We start from the raw sequence: 21666 nt of genomic DNA on the forward strand, positions 1-21666 counted from the left end.
GCATCCTGCAGTGAATATGCTTGATTTATATTATTGAGGCTTGCCATTCAAAGTGCTGATATGACATTAAATCAAACTAATTTAGGCAAAAGAGAAAATAATTGAGCAATCAGGCAAAGGAAAATGAAATTATTTCAGTAGCTAGGCTTCTGTGAAACCCGAAAATGTGATAAGTGCAAATAAATATGGAAAAAATAAGTCTAAAGACTCTGTCTTTCTCTAAAATAGCTGAGGATGCTTTGTAAAGAACATACACAATAAAAGTCACTTGATGTTGATGAGGAGAAGAAAGGAGATGATGATGGTTGTAAACAGTTAGCCAAGATGGCATATGAAACTTGGGAATTAGAAGAATCATATGCAGCTATTATTACGGGTAATCACTGCCTAAGTGCTTAAATATTGAGTCATATATCATGCATGCCTGATTAAACAGATATGAATTAGTATAATTATCATTCCTTATTTACTCTGTACCCATTGGTAAGTAGAATGCTAAACCCAAAATCTGAAAGAGGCAGTCTCTAACCTTAGGACATTTAGTTGCTGAAAAATCCAAGGAAGAAATGTCCCTTTGTCTCATAATAGATTTGATTTGTGAAGGCAATAAAAGCAACTGGACAAAGTAGTCTGAAATTTTTCAAATTATTAGCAGGTACCGTAATGAAATAATAACTCAATGTAAGTTATTCTGTGATGTGCCTCAACACTATTTTTTTTAACCTCAGTCAACACTACAGGCTCCAGCATGTGCACTTGAAAATGTAACACTTTTGGCCTCACCTCTACCCATGATGAGGTTTTCAAAGTGGTTAAGAAACTCTGTAGCCAGTGTGAACAACTTAATAAAGATTAATTTATCATTTGGATTACCTGCTAATAGAAGAAATCTCAGAAACAAAGGAGATGAATAGGGGGAAGCCTTTTGCATTCTAATGGAATAGACTGGACACAAGGACAATTAAGATGAGCTTCCACTGTTGCCTCAGCTTCTTTTTCTTTCAAGTCTCAGATTTTATACAAAGATTAATTTAGGGACCTACATCAGGTTAATGCAGTTTCTAATGATGCTAAATATAATCTCAAGAGACTCAGGGGTAGCTTGAAAGTGAAAGCGTTAGTCACTCAATTGTTTCCCACTCTTTGAGAACCCATGGACTATAGCCTACCAGGCTTCTCTGTCCATGGGATCTCCAGGCAAGAATATAGGGGTGGGTTGCCATTCCCTTCTCCAGGAGATTTTCCCAATTCAGGGATTGAGCCCAGATCTCCTACACTGCAGGCAGATTATTTTGCTTAGACTATAACAATACACATCATTTTTCTCACGGGAAAAGCTAGCTGTATAAATAATTTTAAAGTATCCCATTCCAAAGTTAATCTTCATTGTAAATATTTTGGATGACTGAACATTCAGAGTGCTTTTATACTGTAAAAAAAAATGTTAATTGACAATAAATATGCCTTGTCACGATTGACAGTAATAATGAGGTAATTAATATTAAAAACATTAGGAACATCTAATGTGCTAGAGGAAAAAAAATGTATACCTCCATAAGCATCTTTTCTTTAAATACATGATTCAAAAGTCCAGAATGGAAACAAGAAACATTCATATTAGATATGTTTCCGTTTGTAGGGGATTGTTTTGGCAACTTTAGAAAAACTCAGTCCCAGTTTTGGACATGTAAATTTGCCATTGCAGTTATTTTGTTGTTTAGTTACTAAGTCCAAATCCGACTGTTTTGCAACCCCATGGACTGTAGCCTGCCAGGGTCCTCTGTCCATAGCATTTCCCAGGTAAGAATACTAGAATGGGTTTCCATTTCCTTCTCCAGAGGATCTTCCTAACCCAAAGATCAAACCCATGTCTCCTGTTTGGCAGGTGGATTCTTTATCACTGAACCACCAAGGAACCCCTGCAGTTATTTAAGCACATTTAAGTTTATTTATCTATTCTCAAAATCTTACAATTCAAGGACCTCATTTTTTTTTCTTTCACTCCAAAAAGTAATGATAAAGGTATAAACTCTGCTTGATAGTTACTCAACACCCCCCAAAATAGCCATCACAATAATTCTGTCAGCTTTGTATCCATAACTGCCCCATGGAAAGTTATATGAGCTTCTTGGGCACAAACACATTCATTAACTGTGAACAAAAGTCACTGCTTTCATGGAGCATGGTTTCTTTGTTAATATCTATTTTTTGGAGCATATCTGAATTTTCTCAAGATTTTCCCTTTAATACTTAAGAAAAGAAGTGTTCAGAAATACGTTAGAGTGATTTTGCTGAAAAGTGAATTGGAAGCACTCAAATCTCACTTTTGCTTATATGTGTGTGCAGCAGTTGGCAGAGAAACCACTCATTCATGACACTATGAGGTTTATACTGTATTTATCTTAGACACCTAAATTTGAAGTAAAACTAAGCTGCTCACTATGTTACATTTCCCTTACTGGACACCATCCATGTCAAATTGTTTCAAAACATAACAGCAAAATGGAATGTTATATTCTGGGTGTTTTTTTAAGCCACTAAAATAAGCTTAACATCATATGTGTTTTGGAGCAGATTTTGAAGCAGAGGGAGATGGAATTGGATTGGCTGCCCAACAATGAAATCAGTAGACAGTACAGTGAAGATGGACCTTGGGTTAAGGCTGCTGCTACTGCTAAGTCACTTCAGTCGTGTCCGACTCTGTGCGACCCCATAGATGGCAGCCCACCAGGCTCCCGTCCCTGGGACTGGGTTAAGGCTGTGTCTAGTGTAAATAACTGCACTGTACCTCCATTTCAAAAGAGTCATCTCTTAGACAACAATTTAGAGATGTGGCAGTGATTTATAAACAGAAAAAAGGTCATTTTTTCCATCTATGTAACTTTCTTTAATTGAAAGAGTATATCAGGGAATTTTCTTGGTTGGTAAGAATTTGGTCTGCAAAAACACATACCTTTGTGCTGAGGTCCATTAAGGTCTCCCTATTGGGACAGAGGCCTGAGCCTAACCCGCCCAGGGCGTAAGCAGAACGGATCATCACCGGGTAGCCAATGGCGTCTGCTGCCTTCAGTGCGTCCTCAATCTGTCAACAAGAACATGGACTCAAAGCTGTAAATGCTGACCACACTAACACAGAAGACCAACCAAGAGAGTCTGGTGATTCAAGTGTGTCAGTTTATCTGAGGGAAAAGACCATGTTCGATTATTCCCTCATTGCCTTCTGAGAAACAAGTAGTATTTTAAGGATTTTAAGTTAAATTTCAGGATTTTTTAATGTACAGTGAAGGCTCTTTTTTAATCCCTTTGGGGTAAATTTTATTAAAATTTAATAAAAATATTAAAACAATGATAAATTGTTAAAAAATAAAAATAATGACCAAAGGCAAAATAATTGTCATTAATTTGAGAATGAGGGCCATATTGAAATTTTAAATTCAGTGTAAAAGTCTTCATCTCTTACCAAAAAAAAAGGCTTTCTACTACAGAGTCTAACTGGAATGCTACATAGAACAAGAGTTTTCATTTTTGAAGTTCAGTCAGAGAGTAGTCCCAGAAGCTTGGAATTTTTTTTTTTTTTTAACTTACAGAATACAACATATGGTGGCTATATTTTTCTGTCATGGAATATTATTACACTACCAATGGGAGTGTAATTACACCTTTCCCATATGCCTGCTTCTCATCCTAAGGAAGCAAGGACATAATTAAATCGGGCAATGACAGAATAAATGTATAGCAGGAGCTTTCCAAATGTTCAGCAGAGCTATCCTGGGACTATTCCTGATTGACAGCTTTGCAACATGCTATGTACTTGATAACGCTCTTTTCTGAAAACACACATGGCCCATTTTTAGTTGTCCCAGCAGTATCTGCCTTATCCCAAAAGATCTGCCTCTTTCTACAATGGGGAAGTTGCATCAGAAACTGCTTCCACTACCCCCATTTCACTGACTGTATGCCTGAAATCAGGAATAAAGTCACAGACAAAAACAGATATACAGAAAGTCTGACTTTTTCCTGGCACCCAGTAAAAGCCCATCAATAGGTACAGGACACTATGGAACATGATTAAGAGAAATGCAAAACAAACTTTCCTCTTTAAACAACTAAGCCACAGGTTTCTCAATTATAAATATTACTGATTAGATCCAATGGCCTTTTTTGTAGATGATTTTATTGTAAAATGTTTATTACATTCTAACAAAAACTTTTAAATCAATCATTTCCTGTTTGTAGGACATTCTCACAAAATGTGTGACTAATCCCAGGAAGAAGATAAAAATTACTTTGGCATTGCAAGTTGATATGCTTCTTTGTTTTGATTCAGGAGATCTGATACTCAGGGCACTTCAGCCATTGATAAACCATATCACCTGTGGGTTTATGCTTCCCTTTTCATAAAATAAAATATTAATATGTATCCCTAATGTTTCAGTTGAATGTTGCAATTAATACACAGTGTCTCTGAAGTACTAACACATTTCTGGAAAAAAATATATGTAAATAAAACACTATTATTTTTCAGCATGATAAATCATTCTCTCTAAATACAAGACAGATAATGGCCCTGCTTCTCTAGAACAATGATTTCTTACCGATTCCACTGCAAAGCTTGGAGCAATCTTTTCATTAATTTCGTTTAGTTTGTCTGAGAACAGCTGTCTATCTTCTGTGGCCATAATGGATTCAACTGAAGTTCCCAGGACTTTCACACCATATTCCTTGAGCACACCTCTCTTGAATAATTCCACTCCTACAGAACAACAAAATAAATAAATAAATACATAACAATAATAAATAAGCAAAATAAATCTGTTTTTAAAATATTTTATGTTTTCTATAACAAATATCTGAATGTAACTTTTAAAAAAAAAAAAATCTTAACTACAAAAAACCCCCATCGGCCACAAAAGAATTATACTTAGGGTAAATAAAAGTTTTGAAAGAAAAATTCTGAAGACATTTTAGCAACGTATTTTGTTGGTGCTAAAATATCTTCAGAATTTATTTTTCCAAAAAGTTTTTGCTGGTACTGGGCTTTTCAGGTGGCACTAGTGGTAAAGCACCTACCTGCCAATGCAGGAGGTTTAAGAGATGTGGGTTCAATCCCTGGCTTGGGAAGATCCCTTTGAGGACGGTTGGCAACCCACCCTAGTATTCTTGCCCGCAGAATCCCATGGACAGAGGAGCCTGGAGGGCTACAGTCCATAGGGTTGCAAAGAGTCAGACATGGCCGAAGCTACTTAGCACACACATGCACTTTGTTCTTGTCATTATTACATGTATGTTCACTTTTCTCAGAATAGAATTCATTATTCTAATTAATAAAAATCATAGGATTACTGTAAGGCTTAAGATTTTAGTATATTTCCTTTCCTTCTAAGAAAAGTCTATTTCTATAATGAACTTCTCTTATTTAAATAATCCCACTGATGCGGGTTTCTATCTGGGCTAAAAATTATCAAAATTGTTTGTGTTCCCACTAATTTGACATCAATTTTGGCTGCTTTTTACAGTTAATATACACATTACATCACCAACTGCTTCCTGGAACTAGCAATGGGATTCTCAATAATGATCTATTTCTAAAGGTTTAAAACATTTTAAATAGAACAGAGCTTAGACTCAGCAGTTGTGTGAAGGGATGATAGAGAGACTCATCTATGTGACCACGAAAATATATGTGACACATAAGAGCACAGAGCACTTAGTCAATGTTAATTTTCATTTTTCATTCATAATAGTTCTCAGAGTTTCACTGGAAGCAGAGAAAAGCAGTATCATGGGACAGAGGAGGGGATTCAAAAAAACCTACTTAACTACCGCAAAGCATTAAAGGAAAAGGTTTCCCTTTTGTTCCCCAGCTGTTCTGGGAAATAAACTGGTAATATTAATCATGTGACATTATCAAGTGGCTGTCTGATAAGCTTCCTCACACAGAGGAAAGCTTTTATGAACACATAGAGCTCAACTGTTAAATAAATGAAAACAAATTGCTATATATAAGTACATAAACCAAAACTCTGCAAATAAAAGAACTCACCGCAATTCAGAGCTGTCTGGCCACCCATGCCTAGAATTAACCCATCTGGCCGTTCCGCTTTGATGACCTCTGTGACAAACTGAGGGGTGATGGGAAGAAAGTAGACAGTATCTGCTTGCTTTAAGCCCACTTCATTGGTTTGCACCGATGCAATATTTGGGTTCATCAGGACAGTTTTGACATTTTCTTCCTGAAAGAAACAAAAGGATCTAGAATCTTAACACATGATCTAAAGAGAATAGTCATAATTCAAATGAGGATTATTGGGTAACAAAATTTTAGGTTATTCCATGGGCTGCAGAGATCAGTAACAGGACCATTGTGAATGGAAGTTAAAAGATGGCAAACATTTGATGAGAGGAAGAAAGAAAATTGCTTGTAAATAAAACTATCCAAAAAGAGCTGCTGCTGCTGCTGCTGCTAAGTTGCTTCAGTCATGTCCGACTCTGTGCGACCCCATAGACGGAAGCCCACCAGGCTCCTCCGTCTCTGGGATTCTCCAAGCAAGAACACTGGAGTGGGGTGCCATTGCCTTCTCCAATGCATGAAAGTGAAAAGCGAAAGCGAAGTCGCTCAGTCGTGCCAACTCTTAGCTACCTCATGACAATCATTCTAAATTCCTTGTCGCTACACGTATCAAGCAAAGCTGGAGATGTTTTCTATAGAATTTGACCAGAGGTCCACAAATACTACGCAACTTTACAGCTCAACTGACCTTAAAAAAATAAAATATTCAGATTTTTTCTGAATGAGTAAAATATAAAATGGAAAAAAGACAACATCAAAACTGCTTCCTTTTCTAACGTTTCTTGAAAAATAACATTGAGCATGTGCTTTAAACGCAAGATAGTGTATTTCCATCTAGCTGGAAGCACTGAGAGCCTTCTGCTGGTTTCCATTTTCCTTAGATCTTCATGCCTACTGTAGTGCTTTGACAAAGAGCATTATATAACTGTTTATACATATAATATAAAAAGAAAATGACCATATGGCAAAGAAAAAGAAAAAAGAAAAATTTGTGTGTATATGTGTATATGACGATATTCATAGCCCTATCTCATTCCTGACATCTGGCTGCTGCTGCTGCTGCTAAGTCGCTTCAGTCATGTCCGACTCTGTGCGACCCCATAGACGGCAGCCCACCAGGCTCCCCCATCCCTGGGATTCTCCAGGCAAGAATACTGGAGTATGTTGCCATTTCCTTCTCCAGTGCATGAAAGTGAAAAGTGAAAGTGAAGTTGCTCAGTCATGTCCGACTCTTAGCGACCTCATGGACTGCAGCCCACCAGGCTCCTCCGTCCATGGGATTTTCCAGGCAAGAGTACTGGGGTAGGGTGCCATTGTCTTCCCCACCTGACATCTGGAGAGACCCCTAAAATAATTCTTCATGTAGGGTACTAAGGATAATAACTATATAAACCAGGATAAGGGTGACAGTTAGTAAAATAATTATTATGAAATATGGCCTGATGGTTCTTTTTTGTTTACCCATCAACATGTCAATTTTGAACTCTTCTAAAAAGTCAACAAAATATTCAAATGAAAGTATAGAAATCATCCTTGAAAGCCCTACATATCCTCAGGGGAAGGGTCTGGATGAAAAATGAGATATATTTCATGCTACCTTAAATTCAAATAGTGCCTTAAAACTTGTGATGTTATCTTTACTTGATTTACATTATTTTTATAGCAAAACTGTGAAAGAAATTTTCATCTTACAGATGAAGAAATTGAGATTTAACAAGATTAAGTGACTTGCCAAAGATGACACAGGTGATAAAAAACAAAATTAGGACTGTAATCCAAGTCTTAGGATTCAAGTCCTATGTCCTTTCCTCTCTAAAAATGTAAGGAATTGTTTTTCAAAAAGAGATTATTAACAAAATATTGAATGGATACAGATAGATAAGCAGATGCATTTAAAATATGTTAGAATTTAAATAACTGAGTCCAAATGAAGAACACATCATTAACAGAAGTTATAGAAGGTCTCACTGCTCTAGAAAAGTAACAACAGAAAAGTATATTTGTTAAGTATTTTCTTGAATGTGCTATACAATGAATATAACTTTTTATAAATCAAATTACATAGGAAAAGTTCCCATAAATGCATGTAATGAGCTTCTATTCATTTTAAAACTTAGAAATAATTTCAAACCTTTTTAATAAATGTTACATCATTTTTTCTAATATATTTCCAGCTATAATGTATGCATAAGTTTTTAAATATTTAGTTCATAAATTCATATCTATTAACCTCTTAATTAATTATAGTACTATATCTAATAATTCCTATTCTTCATCTAAAATGTATAACTTCACCTTTTGGATACAATGCATATAAAATATTAACACAAGCTATGAAAATATTAGTTCTTAATAAAACTACCAAATAGGATAAAAAAAAAACTGCAGGCTAGTTTAATGTGTTCTAAACTCCAAACACATTTAAACTGTGTTCTAACCAATCTTAACCATTGGACACCCACTAATTATCTATCTAAAGATAAGTTTAACCTCAATACAGTGAAATAGAGGATGAAATGGTTGGATAGCATTACCAACTCAATGGACATGAATTTGAGCAAACTCTGGAAGATAGTGAAGGACAGGGAAGCCTGGCATGCTGCAGTCCTTGAGGTCGCAAAGAGTGGGACACAACTGAGCAACTGAACTGAACTGAACTTTGAAATAAAGCACACTTTGAAAATGTACGTAAAAAGCCTGTGTGCACGTGGGTGAACACACTGTACGGAGAAGAGTATTAAAAACAAATGGAAAGAAGAGTAAAGTAATTGGGGCTGGGGGCTATGTCTATTTTCAACAGACATCTGTTAGGAGAAAAATCTCTGTATATAGAGTACTGAATAAAATAAAGAGAAAAAGGAAAAATGTGGTCATCTTTCATGTTGGTTGGCCTCTTGCTGCCTTCCGTATGTAGCTCTCTCCTAGCCAAGTCTCTTTGTAAGAGTGGCTTGACACCAGAAAGCCAGTGGCAAGGTCACAGAGAGCACAATTGCCTTTGTGTTTTTTTGTTTGTTTGTTTTGGGGTTTATTTTTTTTACTTTACAATATTGTATTGGTTTTGCCACACATCAACATGAATCTGCCACGGGTGTACATGTGTTCCCAATCCTGAACCCTCCCTCCCACCTCCCCCCGACATTGCCTTTGGATGGCCTGATTAACACTAAAATGTGGATTATTCTGTAAATAAGGACACCAAAGAGAAGCCAAGTTAGTTTTTCAACAGAAATAGCATACACATACAGTGAGTTATCTACAGGTTTATTTTACTATGATAAAGATGGGGGAGATTTCCAGAGACTGAAGAAACAGGGAGGATATTCTTTGCAACTTGGTTATTAAACCCTCTATTCCACTCAAAAATCCAGTTATACTATCCTGGTAAGTCATCCAGTCCAAGTCACAGACAGTGAAATTAGGTGGCCCACAGTAACTTCTAAAGATTGGACAAAAGGCATTGTTGCCTTTACTCTTCTGGTTGGATCTTCCCCATTTCAACCAAAGAGAAGCCTGAAGTATCCCTTAGAATATTCGAAGTACTTTACAGCACCAGGTACGCCCAAACTCCCTTTCACACAAAAGACAAATGTTTCAAAAGCTCACTGCCTTAACAAGTACTATCTATAGTGCAGACTTATATGTTTTTAGTTTAAATAGAGATATCTTAGATAATTTTGGAGATCAATCCAATCTTCTTAATTTCCAGGTGTGCACAGTTGAGAAAGCTAAAACTCTTGTCTGTGATCAAACTTCCTTTTATATAAGATGTGTAAGGAATAGTGAAGGAAATTAATTATAGTGACTTTGAAAAGAGGTAGTGTCATAAATCTAAATTATAAAACACTAATTAGACTCATTAAAGGGAGTATATTAATTCCAGGAAAGATCATGGTCTCTCACCTTCATCGCTTTCACAGCTTGCGATCCCGAGTAATCAAATTCACCTGCCTGGCCAATGGACAGACCTCCTGATCCTAGGATAAGGACTTTGGAGACCTGTAAGCAATAAAAAAATGACATCACTTTTATTGCTAATATGGGAAAATAAGTCATTTTTAAGTATGGTAAATATAAACTAGATTGGCTGGCTTTATGTGGGGATTTAAAGTACAATGTTTCAAAATATACATGAGTAAAAAGATCAACAATTTAAACATCTCAAAAAGCAATTTCCAAAGATCATGAAGCTTTTTTTACTTAAACAAAAAATTTTTGAAAGAAGTCTACATTTTATTTAAACATATATAAATATCTAAAAATAACTACATATATATGAAAATGTATATCTATATGTGTTTATAACAAATATAATTTATATATAATTTTTAGATAATCTCCTTAAAATTTATTTGGCTAAATGTATTATTATTCCGTGGGTTTCTGCTGGACAAATAATGGGCTTAAACAGAAACAAGCCTGTGAGCCTTTCCTAATAAATGAAGAGAAAACACAGAAGGCAAAGGGAAAAAGGGACACCTTTATATTTACATTTTGACTTTACTTTGTGGTTCAATCCAGAAATATTTACAGAAAATACGATAATAAAAAGAGTATGTTTTAGCTACATCCTGAAATTCATACAAGTTACACATATGATTTCAAGCAAGTAATAATACTGCTTATTTTTAACCACAACTGCCAAGCCATTCAGAGGAAGAAGATGTTCTAGGTCACTGCCAGAAACAAGGACTTAGGAAACAGTTTGTATTAATGGAGTGCCTACTATGTGTAATGCAGTGTAGAATCCCAAGCTCCCCTTTACCTCACCATTTATAAAAAGGAAGGCATCTGAAAAAGATGAGTTGAGAAAAACACTATATGGTGGATGGCTTCATTAGCTATGGAGAACCCACAGTTTGATTTCACGTGGAGTGGCTGGATTACCTCCAACCTCTCCATCTCAGTAAAAGACACTGTCATAGAAATCTTTAAAACAAACTGTCTAATTCAGCTTATCATTTTATGTAAGCATATAATCAATTATTTTTGTTCATGATAAGAGGATTTTACATACATATGTGTGTGTATATATATACACATATATATTATACATATATATGTACATGTATGTATGTACCTATATATACATATATAATACATATATATGTACATATATATATATGTTTATATATACTTAAAAATACATCTACAGCCTTCTACATTTTATGTAATAATGATGTGGGTGTGCCTTAACTTTGAAAGAAATGAGTGAAGCCTTTTCATATTAACATATATATTCAAACAAATAGGAATTCAAGTCTTAGGCTATATTAATCCTTATCTATCTGCTCTTTAGAGGTAAAATAATATTATTCCATTCATGATGTTAAATAATAGATCTTCTAGTTAAAAAAATGTGATCATTATAACGACTGTAGTCTGAACTGTATCTCAAGTATGCATCGGGCTCTGGTTTATTGAGTAATGGACAATTCATCAAATTTGAAATTAAATTAAATCTTAGTCCTCATTAAATTATTTTTATTAAAAATGTTCTAGAAGAGGTGAACTTTAAAAGACATGATTTTTAAATCACAACATGAAGATTCCAGTGAACATTCAATGACTCATGTAGAGCAGACAAAATAGTTAGCTGCTAAAATGACGGGTGATTGCAATATTACCAATCATCTTTCATAGCCATCAAAACATTTTACTTCATCCACTTAATAAAGGCATCACACAACAGAGAAAATCCAAAATACATACACCAAGAAGAAGCCCACACATACTGACCTCAACTCGAGATGCTACTAGGCCTGGCTTCGGGAGTACCGATGTAATGGTGTTTCCTTTCTCCTTCTTTATCAGTGAGAAAAAGGAATCAAACAGGTACTAGAAAAAATACAGCCAACTAGTTAGAAGTTGCAAAACTCACAAAACTGTCACTTAGAATATAGTATGTCCAGTTCAACTTGAACTTTAGATAAGCAACAAATAACTTTTTAGGATAAGTATTCCTATGCAATATTTGTTTGGGGGTGGGGGTTGCCAAAGCTAGCAAAACTAAATATTTATTACTATAAGAATTAGATCCAATAAACACTTCTAACTGCTCGTGTCAAATTCTATTAAAAGAACATTTTCAGCAGACAATGAACATTTCAGATAATGCCTTCTGAAAATGTCATTTTAGCCCCTTAATTAAGAAGAATTTTCTCCTAAATAAAACTCTAGCTATGCAAAAAAAAGAAAAAAAAAGGAAGCTATACTACTTATGCACCCTACTGTGAGAACTAACTGGATTTTTAATTGTCTATCAGGTCTAAAAATATCTCTGAAGATTGTGTTACATATACAAATATTTCTAAGATTCATAAGCTTTACAGTGAATTTATTTCCACTGTTGCACTAGACATGACAAATTTCAACAAATATATTCATTTTGCAACTATTTGGCAGAAAAAAAGAACTAAGTGAGACCAGATATCACATATTTTAATTTCAGTGTCCCTAATCTGAAGTAGGCAAATAACAGGCAAATAATCTAAATTTCAAGTTAAAAAAGTATTTAGCACACATTAGGCAATAGATGTATATGTATGCAACTAATGTTATTTTTGAGTGTAGATAATGCTGTACTGACTTTGGCTATTAAGAACCATCCTTTCCTAATAATATTAAAACAAGAACAAAATATAAATATCTGAAAAGGGCAATTCAGGGATGAGGAAGTAGAGTCTACAAAGGGAAAATTCCTATTCTCCTCTTCATTTTGCCTAGCTGTCTTTTCTGAGAGCATCTGCTGGCAAGGAAGAATTGCTAGTATCACTAATGCAGGCCCTAGCAAGTACAAGAGGAAGAGTCACTTCAGACTTCCCAGACTTTTCTGAATATCTCCACAAGCCCTTTTTGGAAAAATGTTCTTGAACACTGAAGCAAAAACTCACATGAAATAGTAAAAATATTAAATTTAAAACAAAACTCCTCTAGGCATTCCTTATGGTTCTTTGCTTAAGCCATCTGACTCATGTGTGTGCAAGCATACCTTCCCCACTCCCCACAACCCTGCTCTTCTTCTTGCTCCCGCTGCTGTTTATTTTCCCTTTATGGCTACACAACCAGTTGCCATAGGGATTTTCATGAAGTCGCAGATGGGGGATTAAAATTTCATTTCAGTTATGAGAACCAGGGAGCAAGAGGGAATTCATTTGCATAGTGCAACAATTGTAAATTTCAGAACTAAATATATTAAAATGATAATCATTTAAATAAAAATCACATTGCGTTAGTTTCTTAAGGGCTTTCCAACTTCAAATTTTTAAGAAGATTGAAGTTTCCTCCATGATATTCATGGGGAAATTTCTCAAACAACGCAGGCATTATCAAAGCACTCTTTTTAAGAATGTTTTGTACCGAGACCACCTAGGTAATTATTTTGGTTTCTCAATTTTTCACATAGGTATATTTCTGATTTTAAAAAATTTTAATATGTAATAGACCTCATCTTTCTGACATACCTCAGTGTCTGTTGGCCCTGGGCCAACTTCTGGGTGGAACTGCACACCAAAGAAGGGTTTGCTCTCATGCATAATCCCCTAAAGGAATAAGAAATTGGAAGAAATTCATACAGTAACAATGAATGTCAACCAGGAATAGGTATGAATCAGTGGACAATGAAGTTCAAATTTTCAAAACTAAGTTAAAAGTTTGAGAACGTTTTAAAAATAAACAGTACTAATAAAAATAGGCCAATAAAGACTCAACTGATGTGGTTCCCCGATTTAAAAAAAAAACTAGCTTGTTCTATAACATTTCAGGCCCCTCTAGGCTCTGATCAGAATCACTTAAATCCTCTTTTAACCAACTCCTAAATTACTTCTCCAAGGGTTTCTCAAAGGCTACTTCAGTGTTGAGTTGCAGAGACATGCATAGACTGGTCCCAAACAGATCTCCTTCCACCAATAATCCATTAGCAATGAATGTGTAAAACAGTCATTGATTAACCATTCAAATTGTGGGTCTTTAAAGAGTCAACTGATAAGGGAATAAGACAGAAAAAAATTACTTTTTTAAAAAGCAGAGGGCTATGCCGACTAAGGTCCGTCTAGTCAAGGCTATGGTTTTTCCTGTGGTCATGTATGGATGTGAGAGTTGGACTGTGAAGAAGGCTGAGCACCAAAGAATTGATGCTTTTGAACTATGGTGTTGGAGAAGACTCTTGAGAGTCCCTTGGACTGCAAGGAGATCCAACCAGTCCATTCTGAAGGAGATCAACCCTGGGATTTCTTTGGAAGGAATGATGCTAAAGCTGAAGCTCCAGTACTTTGTCCACCTCATGTGAAGAGTTGACTCATTGGAAAAGCCTCTGATGCTGGGAGGGATTGGGGGCAGGAGAAGAAGGGGACGACCGAGGATGAGATGGCTGGGTGGCATCACGGACTCGATGGACGTGAGTCTGAGTGAACTCCGGGAGATGGTGATGGACAGGGAGGCCTGGCGTGCTGCGATTCATGGGGTCGCAAAGAGCTGGACACGCCTGAGTGACTGAACTGAACTGAACTGAACTGATGGAAAATAATCTATAACAAGAATTATTCCACATACATACCCTAGAAAAGCCCACATAATTAAGGGAAAGGTATTTGCAAAACAGAGTATTAAAACTCCTGAATTTCTCTTCACTCACTTACCTCGTTTGTTTGATCATTAACATTCACAAAAAGTGGTTTCCAGCCAGCAGGAAGGGTGCTGTCCAGGGCATAGCCATGATTCTGAGCGGTAATGAAAGCCTGTCTGTTTGTGATATTCAAAACAGGTTGATTCTGCCCTCTGGATAGAAAAGGTGAAAAATAATAGAAAAGAAAAAGCAAAGAAAATAATATAAATGCATTAGATGTAAAATAGAGAGTAAGAAAAGACAATTAAAATTCAAAAGTTTCAATTGCTTAGTGAAAAATTACTCCATGAGAAAAATCACAGATTCTTAATCCCAATAATTTTAGCAAAAAAAAAAAAAATCAATTCAGGAAGCTTTGTTGTATGCTAAATATCAGGTCTATTAAACTTATATGATCGGTTTTAAAAAAGGGGAATTGCACTCATAACAAAAATGTTAAGATATGCTTACTAGCTTAGAGACAGACAAATATAAGCAATTTCTTTTAAGGCTGCTACAGTAATTTTAAAGCCAAAAGAGAGTACTTGGGGGATAATAAAGAGGTTACTCCTCACTCCTGAATCATTTTGAATTATACTTCATGTGGAGGGTGGACTGGGAGGGAAAGTTCCATGTTGAATAAATTAACATCATTTAGCGTAAGGAAGTAAAACCAATAGGATCTGAAGATTTCTGGGTTCTTGAGTTACACTAGTTTTATAATATTGTCAGCAGCAGCAGTGCTCTGAAATCAAGCTCAAAATCTGAAAAATTTCCCTTGGAATATCATTTGAGTATTATAACTTCAATTTAAGTCACAGAAAGGAAAATAACTTTAAATTATGACAAAGTTATTGTTAGAGAAGGCTGCCTTTCCAAAATGTGATAAAAATGGTATCAGGTAGTCAGACAACTGTGAACCATGTAATAGTGTGGTTATCTATTTATTCTGAAGAAAATGGCATGTAAGTTCTCTAAGCCTTTTTGGTTTGGTTACTAACAGTATTTCAGAGCCAGTCTGACATGTAAACAGAAGCATAACTGCCTTACCTGTTGGCCATGGACATCTTGTAGACTTGGGCACCAGCAGCCAATCCTGTTATTAAATTTCCTGTACTGATTCCAAACAATGGTTCCTTGCGATCACTCTCCAAGATCTAAATTAGGAAAAAAACTTTATTACTCCAAAAGATCAGGTCCTATATATATATATATATATATATATATATATATATATATATACACAACCTCTGAAAGAAGTAAAATGAAGCATAATTGAATAGTAATTGAATAAAATTGAAAATAGTAATTGAATAAAAAGTTAGATTATGAATAAGGACAGGATTGACAATTTGCAAGCATTAAAATTCATTAGAATATACTTAACATCCAGACTAAATTAAATCTAGTTTACTATTTCTCTAGAAATTCGAAAGTCTTGTAGGTCCCAAGGTCATGGTGAGTAACACAAGTTATCATTTTACAATTGTTCAGACAACACATTTGGAAATCGGACTCCAGCTCTCAACACTCAAGGACACAATCCCAGTTGCTCTGCCTGAAGGTCTTTGCTCTTTCTCCTGTAGAACTCTCACCTAGCTCGTTCCCCCTATACACTATCTGTGCTGACACTACCTCAAAAATCACAAACAGAAGTATGAAAAATATTTTTGTATAAATAAAGTATATTACAGAACAGACTCCCTCCAGTTCATACACAGACACACACTCTCCCGGTTCACTCTACCTTTTTTACATTCTGAATTAGTGGTTGTGCAAGAGCTGGGTTACCAGGTCCTCCAGCAATTAAAAGCCCATCATACTCCATCTTGGTGAAATCATGATTCCAAGGCACTACATGCACTTCTGCCCCTCGCTGGAAAAGAAACACAAGAATGGTCAGCTGGGGACTTCCCTGGTGCTCCACAGGGCGTATGGGCTCGATCCTTGATTGGGGAGCTAAGATTCTCATGGCCAAAATAACAAAACATAAACAACAGAAGCAATTTCCTAACAAATTCAATAAAGACTTTAAAATGGCCCACATCAAAAAAAAAAAAAGAAAAAAAAGTTTAAAAAAGAATTTAATAGTATTTAATAATTCAATTTAATAATATTTTTCTTTGCCAAAGTGCTTAACCTTCTCTTGGCTAATTATTCCCAAAAGGGAAGAGAAACAGAGTACATGATTCAGATAAATAATTCTGAGCAAAAATTATTTAGGGTGACATATTTTGTGTGGTGGAACTGAAAGAGACTCTACAATAAAATGTGGAAAAAAATAGCATTTAAGTTTTGATTCTAAAAAAATAGATAATGCATTTTCCCATACTTCCTCTCACTTCAGGAGGTTGCAAACCTAAAGGCTTCATGACTGGGCACCCAAGAACACAGGTTATCTTCACTTACTCCAGGAAAGGGAGTGGCAAAACAGAAGATAACCCTATTTCCTCCAATATTTATTTTAGTCCACCTCTCACCTTTTTCAGTTCCTCATTTTTTTATCTTACCAAATTTTAATCAGGCTTCTTTCCTGGGGTTTTTTCATATTTATATTCTAATAGAAAAATTATAACTTTTCTATACAAAAGTGGATGGAAAATGGCTTTGATTGTTTTGCTAGAAGCATTTAGCAAGTCAAGAATTTGAGAGAAAGAAGTTTCTTTGGAAAAGTTTCCAAGAAATACTAATAGCAAGCAACATGGTGAAAGACCCTAATAAAGTTATGTATTATCAATCAGATACCACAACGCACAAATAGAGCTTTGGATCACTGGGGAACTCTGAGAGCCAGTATAGAATATTCACCTGAAAACAGCCTACCCATGTGGCAAAGGAGCCGGGAAATTGACACTGTCATTGATTGAGACTGCTCCAGGGATCATTAATTCTATATCATTTCCTGCCTGCCAGCAGCCTCCAACCAACCAAAGAGAGCCCTCAGGCAATGAGATGCAGACACTTGCAATTGGAAGATGGACAAAATGGCTTAAAATGATAAAATAAGAGGGCCATATGGCTAAGCCATCTACAGCATCTACTGTTTATGAGTCCACGCACATTTTTGTTAATAAAATTAATCAGTGCTTGTGCCAGGTCTCAGAATGTCAATCAATAAGTGAAAAGAACAGTCAATATTTTCTTCTGTGTGTTGTAACCTTTGAACGTTTTCTGTTTTTAATAGCAATCTACATCTCTAATTTTAACAGGGATAAATGTATTATCTCATAGACCAAAGGCAGCGAGAATATATCCTCTGACATTCTGAGAAAGTATACAAGCTTACTCTGAAACAGAGAAAATCAGATTAATACTAATGATCAGTATTACAAACCCCCATCCTTGAGATGGAACAAATTACTTACCTTTACTAATAAGCGGATTACATTGTTTTTTATCCCACAGTCTACAGCTACCACTTTCATGGGATTTCCTTTGCCATACACCTTGACATCCTGCCATTTTAAAAACCAGAGTCAGAGGGAATGTCCAGCCATGAGCAACACATCAATATCATAAACACATCTCAGGATGCTCTGCACTTGGTAACAGATTGATAGCTAACTACTAGGGAGTGGCTGGCAGTTAACAATCAGTCTGTAAGAAAGACATAGCAAATGCCACAAACTCTATCTTGTTCATGAGAACAAAGTATTTTGCTGTTTTGTATAAAACGTTGATTACAGTAATAACAATTATCCCTAAGAAATTGGTTGCTTCCATAATTAACAAACATTTTTTCCCATGTTTTGCCTCATTAACAACCAGTAGCAATGGAATTTCCAAGTACTATTGCCTGATTCAGCACTAAACAGATGTAATAATAGATACATCATGCTTTAAACACCTCTTGATCCTCAACTTGCAATAAAGTTTGGATGAGGTAGAGCTATTGTGCATGAGGCTTAGGAAGTGGGGCTAATGGATAATATCAGTCTGAGTCAGAGGAATTGCTAAGCTAGTGTAGACCACTGGTCCCTTTAGGTTACTGTGTAATCATTTGCATTTAAATGGTAGACTTCATAAAAGGATCCCAGAGCATATCATAATCATTATGTACGTTTTAAGCACTGCTTGGAGTCAGATCCATTTTCACAGGCATTTACCCAAGAAGCAGTTCCCCAAAGTCATAAAAGAAGAAATAATAGAAATAGAAAGCCTAGAGGGCTGGGTGCCTTCACTGGTTCCAGCTTCAAGAGTCAGCAAACACACTCTGAATTTAGCATGATTTCGAAGTTTCTTAAAAGTTTTAGATAAAATTTGCAATCTGGTCTCTTCACAAACACACCATATACCGTCTGTACAGAGTAAGCAAGACCTCATAGAAATAGGAATACATGAATTTGCTAGGACCCTCCAAGAGAGGAATACATTATGCGGTGTTTTTCAACCTTATTTGACCGTAGAATTTTTTTAAGGTGACTTTCTCCAGGCCAGTGCTTCTCACATTCAGGAAATGCTACCCCAAGTTAGTTCCAAACTCTAATAAAATTCTATAAAAATAGCCCCCTATCATGCTGTGTCTCATCTCTTCATAGAGAAGTGAAGTGAAGTGAAGCTGCTCAGTTGTGTCTGACTCTTTGCAACCCCATGAACTGTAGGCTCCTCTGTCCATGGGATTTTCCAGGCAAGAATACTGGAGTGGGGTGCCATTTCCTTCTCCAGGAGATCTTCCCAATCGAGAGACTGAACTCGGGTCTCCAGCGTTGGAGGCAGATGCTTGACAGTCTGAGCCCCAGGGAAGTCCTCATAGAGAAGTGTGTTGAAATCTCTATCTCCTATTTGTTTGCTGCTGCTGCTAAGTCTCTTCAGTCGTGTCCAACTCTGTGCGACCCTGTGGACTATAGCCTGCCAAGCTTCTCTGTTCACAGGATTCTCCAGACAAGAATACTGGAGTGGGTTGCCATGCTCTCCTCCAGGGGATCTTCCTGACCTCGGGATCAAACCCACATCTCTTACGTCTCCTGCATTGGCAAGCAGGCTCTTTACCACTAGCGTCACCTGGGAAGCCCTCTGTTTGTCTAAGCCACCTTCTTTTCTCCTATTTGTCTAAACCATCTTGCTGTTTCTTTTCCTGCTATTCTTGGTCAGTCTGGGCTTTCATGACTTTTGTCCGAATTAACTGCAATAACTTTCTAGTTACCTGCTCTTTTATCCAGTTTATTTTGCTCCAAAACGTTGCTGATTTTGGAGTTCAGTTGATTCATTGAGTCAATGACACTAAACCCTCTAGCTCTGGCCCTGTCCATCACCACTCAACTTTAGCCAAATGTGAACAACTGTATTTGTGAACCCATTGGTCAGACACACCAAATTAAGCATAACTTTTCAAACACACCATATTGTTTCACTTTCAACATGTGCCGTTTCCTCTGCCTGAAACAAAGCTCTCCTAGTTCACCATCTACTGACTTACTCTTTATGTGTCAGGACAAGCCTGAATCCTCTGCAGGGCCTCCCCTAATCTACCTCTTTAATTGGATGTTTCCCACAATGACCTTATGGTGTCTTGCGCACACTCCAAGGACAGCATTTATTACAGTATTTGCTCCATGATGATTGCTTGTTTGCGTACCCCGCCAAACTCTACGGTCCCCAAGAACAGAAACTATAGCCCAAGAGACTCACAACTTTAATCAATATCAACACATGTATTGATTTTGTAGAATACTTAGATGTATTGTATGCCTTCTTGTAAATATACAATATACATATCTCACTTTGGAGTGATATAGCCGTCCTGAAGAACACTTAATTTTTGAAGGGAGCTATAATACACTAAATTTTCAGTGTGCACAGGAATTCTTTTCCCTGGACAAAATAACCCCAGATTCTCATTACAATATTGGGTCTGAATTCTATAAACTGCTCTCAACTCTCTGGCAGACCATTAGCTCTGTACCTATCTTTGGTAATTGTCACTGTACCTATCTTTGGCAATTGAATGACCCTTATATTTGACATTTTAAAGTCTTGAGTGAAGGAACCACAAAAAGATATAAGAAAAATTAAAATAATAGTAAACAGACTGTAAATCAAGCCATGCAAGTTCCCTATAAGTAGAAGTTGCTAACTTTAAATGCACTGTTTTTGCAATATATCAATTTAAAACTGTTTTCCCTTCAATTCTGATGCTTGTGGAAGATGATTTTTGCTTAAATGTAGATTTGGGTATTATAAAATAGAAAGGTCTAAAGGGGATAAGATAAAACCACAAAATATGAAAAAAATCTCTCACCTTGGTTGAAACCTCAGCAATCAAATTCTGCTTATTTGGATCCACCAAATCCACAGACTGACCTTCAAATTCAATCTTCCCAAGCATGGTACCCTATCAAATTAAAAAATTAGAGAGTTAACAGGGGGCAATGATGCAGGTGCTGTCAGGATAAATTCACAGGAACTTACACAGCTGCTCCAATATTTAGATGTCTTTATAACTACTCATAACCATCAGCAGATCTTCATCTTCTCAACTTGGAAAGATGAAGCAGTTTGTATGGTACATTTTGGGAAACATGCTCGGTAGTAAAATTACTTCTTTTAGGGCTGAGATAGTCACCTGGGGTAAGTGAAGTCAAAGGATAACAGAATTTGGGTTGCCAGGAAGTACAAATCAAAGTATTTAGTGTACTTATGACCTAAAACTATTTCGTTGGCTATGTGGCAAGAAAATAGATTGAGAAAAAGAAAGGAAATATAAAGCTTGCTGAAAATTGAAAAAGAATGGAAATATCTTAAAGAGTAAAATTCACATGCAAAAAAAAAAAATGTGAAATGTTGTGTAAGTCACAAACTTTGAGAAATGGCAATGAAAGTTTCATTTTTCACATATGCTAATAAGGGCTTGAACTTTAGAGAAGGCTTAACCTTCTATAAAGTTTTCACAAATTAGCCTTGCTAGCCAGAACATGACAAATGTTTTCATATTATTCTTTGCTGTCCTGAGATTAGCTTATTTATTAGTAAATCTAGTTTGACCTATTTAGAAAAATGT

At 36.0% G+C, this 21666-nt stretch overlaps 1 protein-coding gene across 1 annotated transcript in view; it reads right to left on the reverse strand.

Annotated features, from left to right (window-relative positions):
• The window catches only part of CPS1 (carbamoyl-phosphate synthase 1), a 140290-nt gene that overhangs the window by 81196 nt on the left and 37428 nt on the right, over positions 1-21666 (reverse strand). Inside the window, exons 6-16 of the mRNA XM_005676491.3 lie at positions 20908-21000; positions 18035-18124; positions 16417-16545; positions 15720-15826; positions 14704-14842; positions 13531-13608; positions 11807-11905; positions 9971-10066; positions 6044-6233; positions 4596-4753; positions 2954-3082 (exon numbers count right to left, since the gene is read on the reverse strand). Of these exons, the coding sequence (XP_005676548.2) occupies positions 2954-3082; positions 4596-4753; positions 6044-6233; positions 9971-10066; positions 11807-11905; positions 13531-13608; positions 14704-14842; positions 15720-15826; positions 16417-16545; positions 18035-18124; positions 20908-21000 (1308 nt within the window). The remainder of the gene's footprint in view (positions 1-2953; positions 3083-4595; positions 4754-6043; positions 6234-9970; positions 10067-11806; positions 11906-13530; positions 13609-14703; positions 14843-15719; positions 15827-16416; positions 16546-18034; positions 18125-20907; positions 21001-21666) is intronic.

This window comes from Capra hircus, chromosome 2, assembly GCF_001704415.2.
Source record: "Capra hircus breed San Clemente chromosome 2, ASM170441v1, whole genome shotgun sequence".
NCBI lineage: Eukaryota > Metazoa > Chordata > Mammalia > Artiodactyla > Bovidae > Capra > Capra hircus.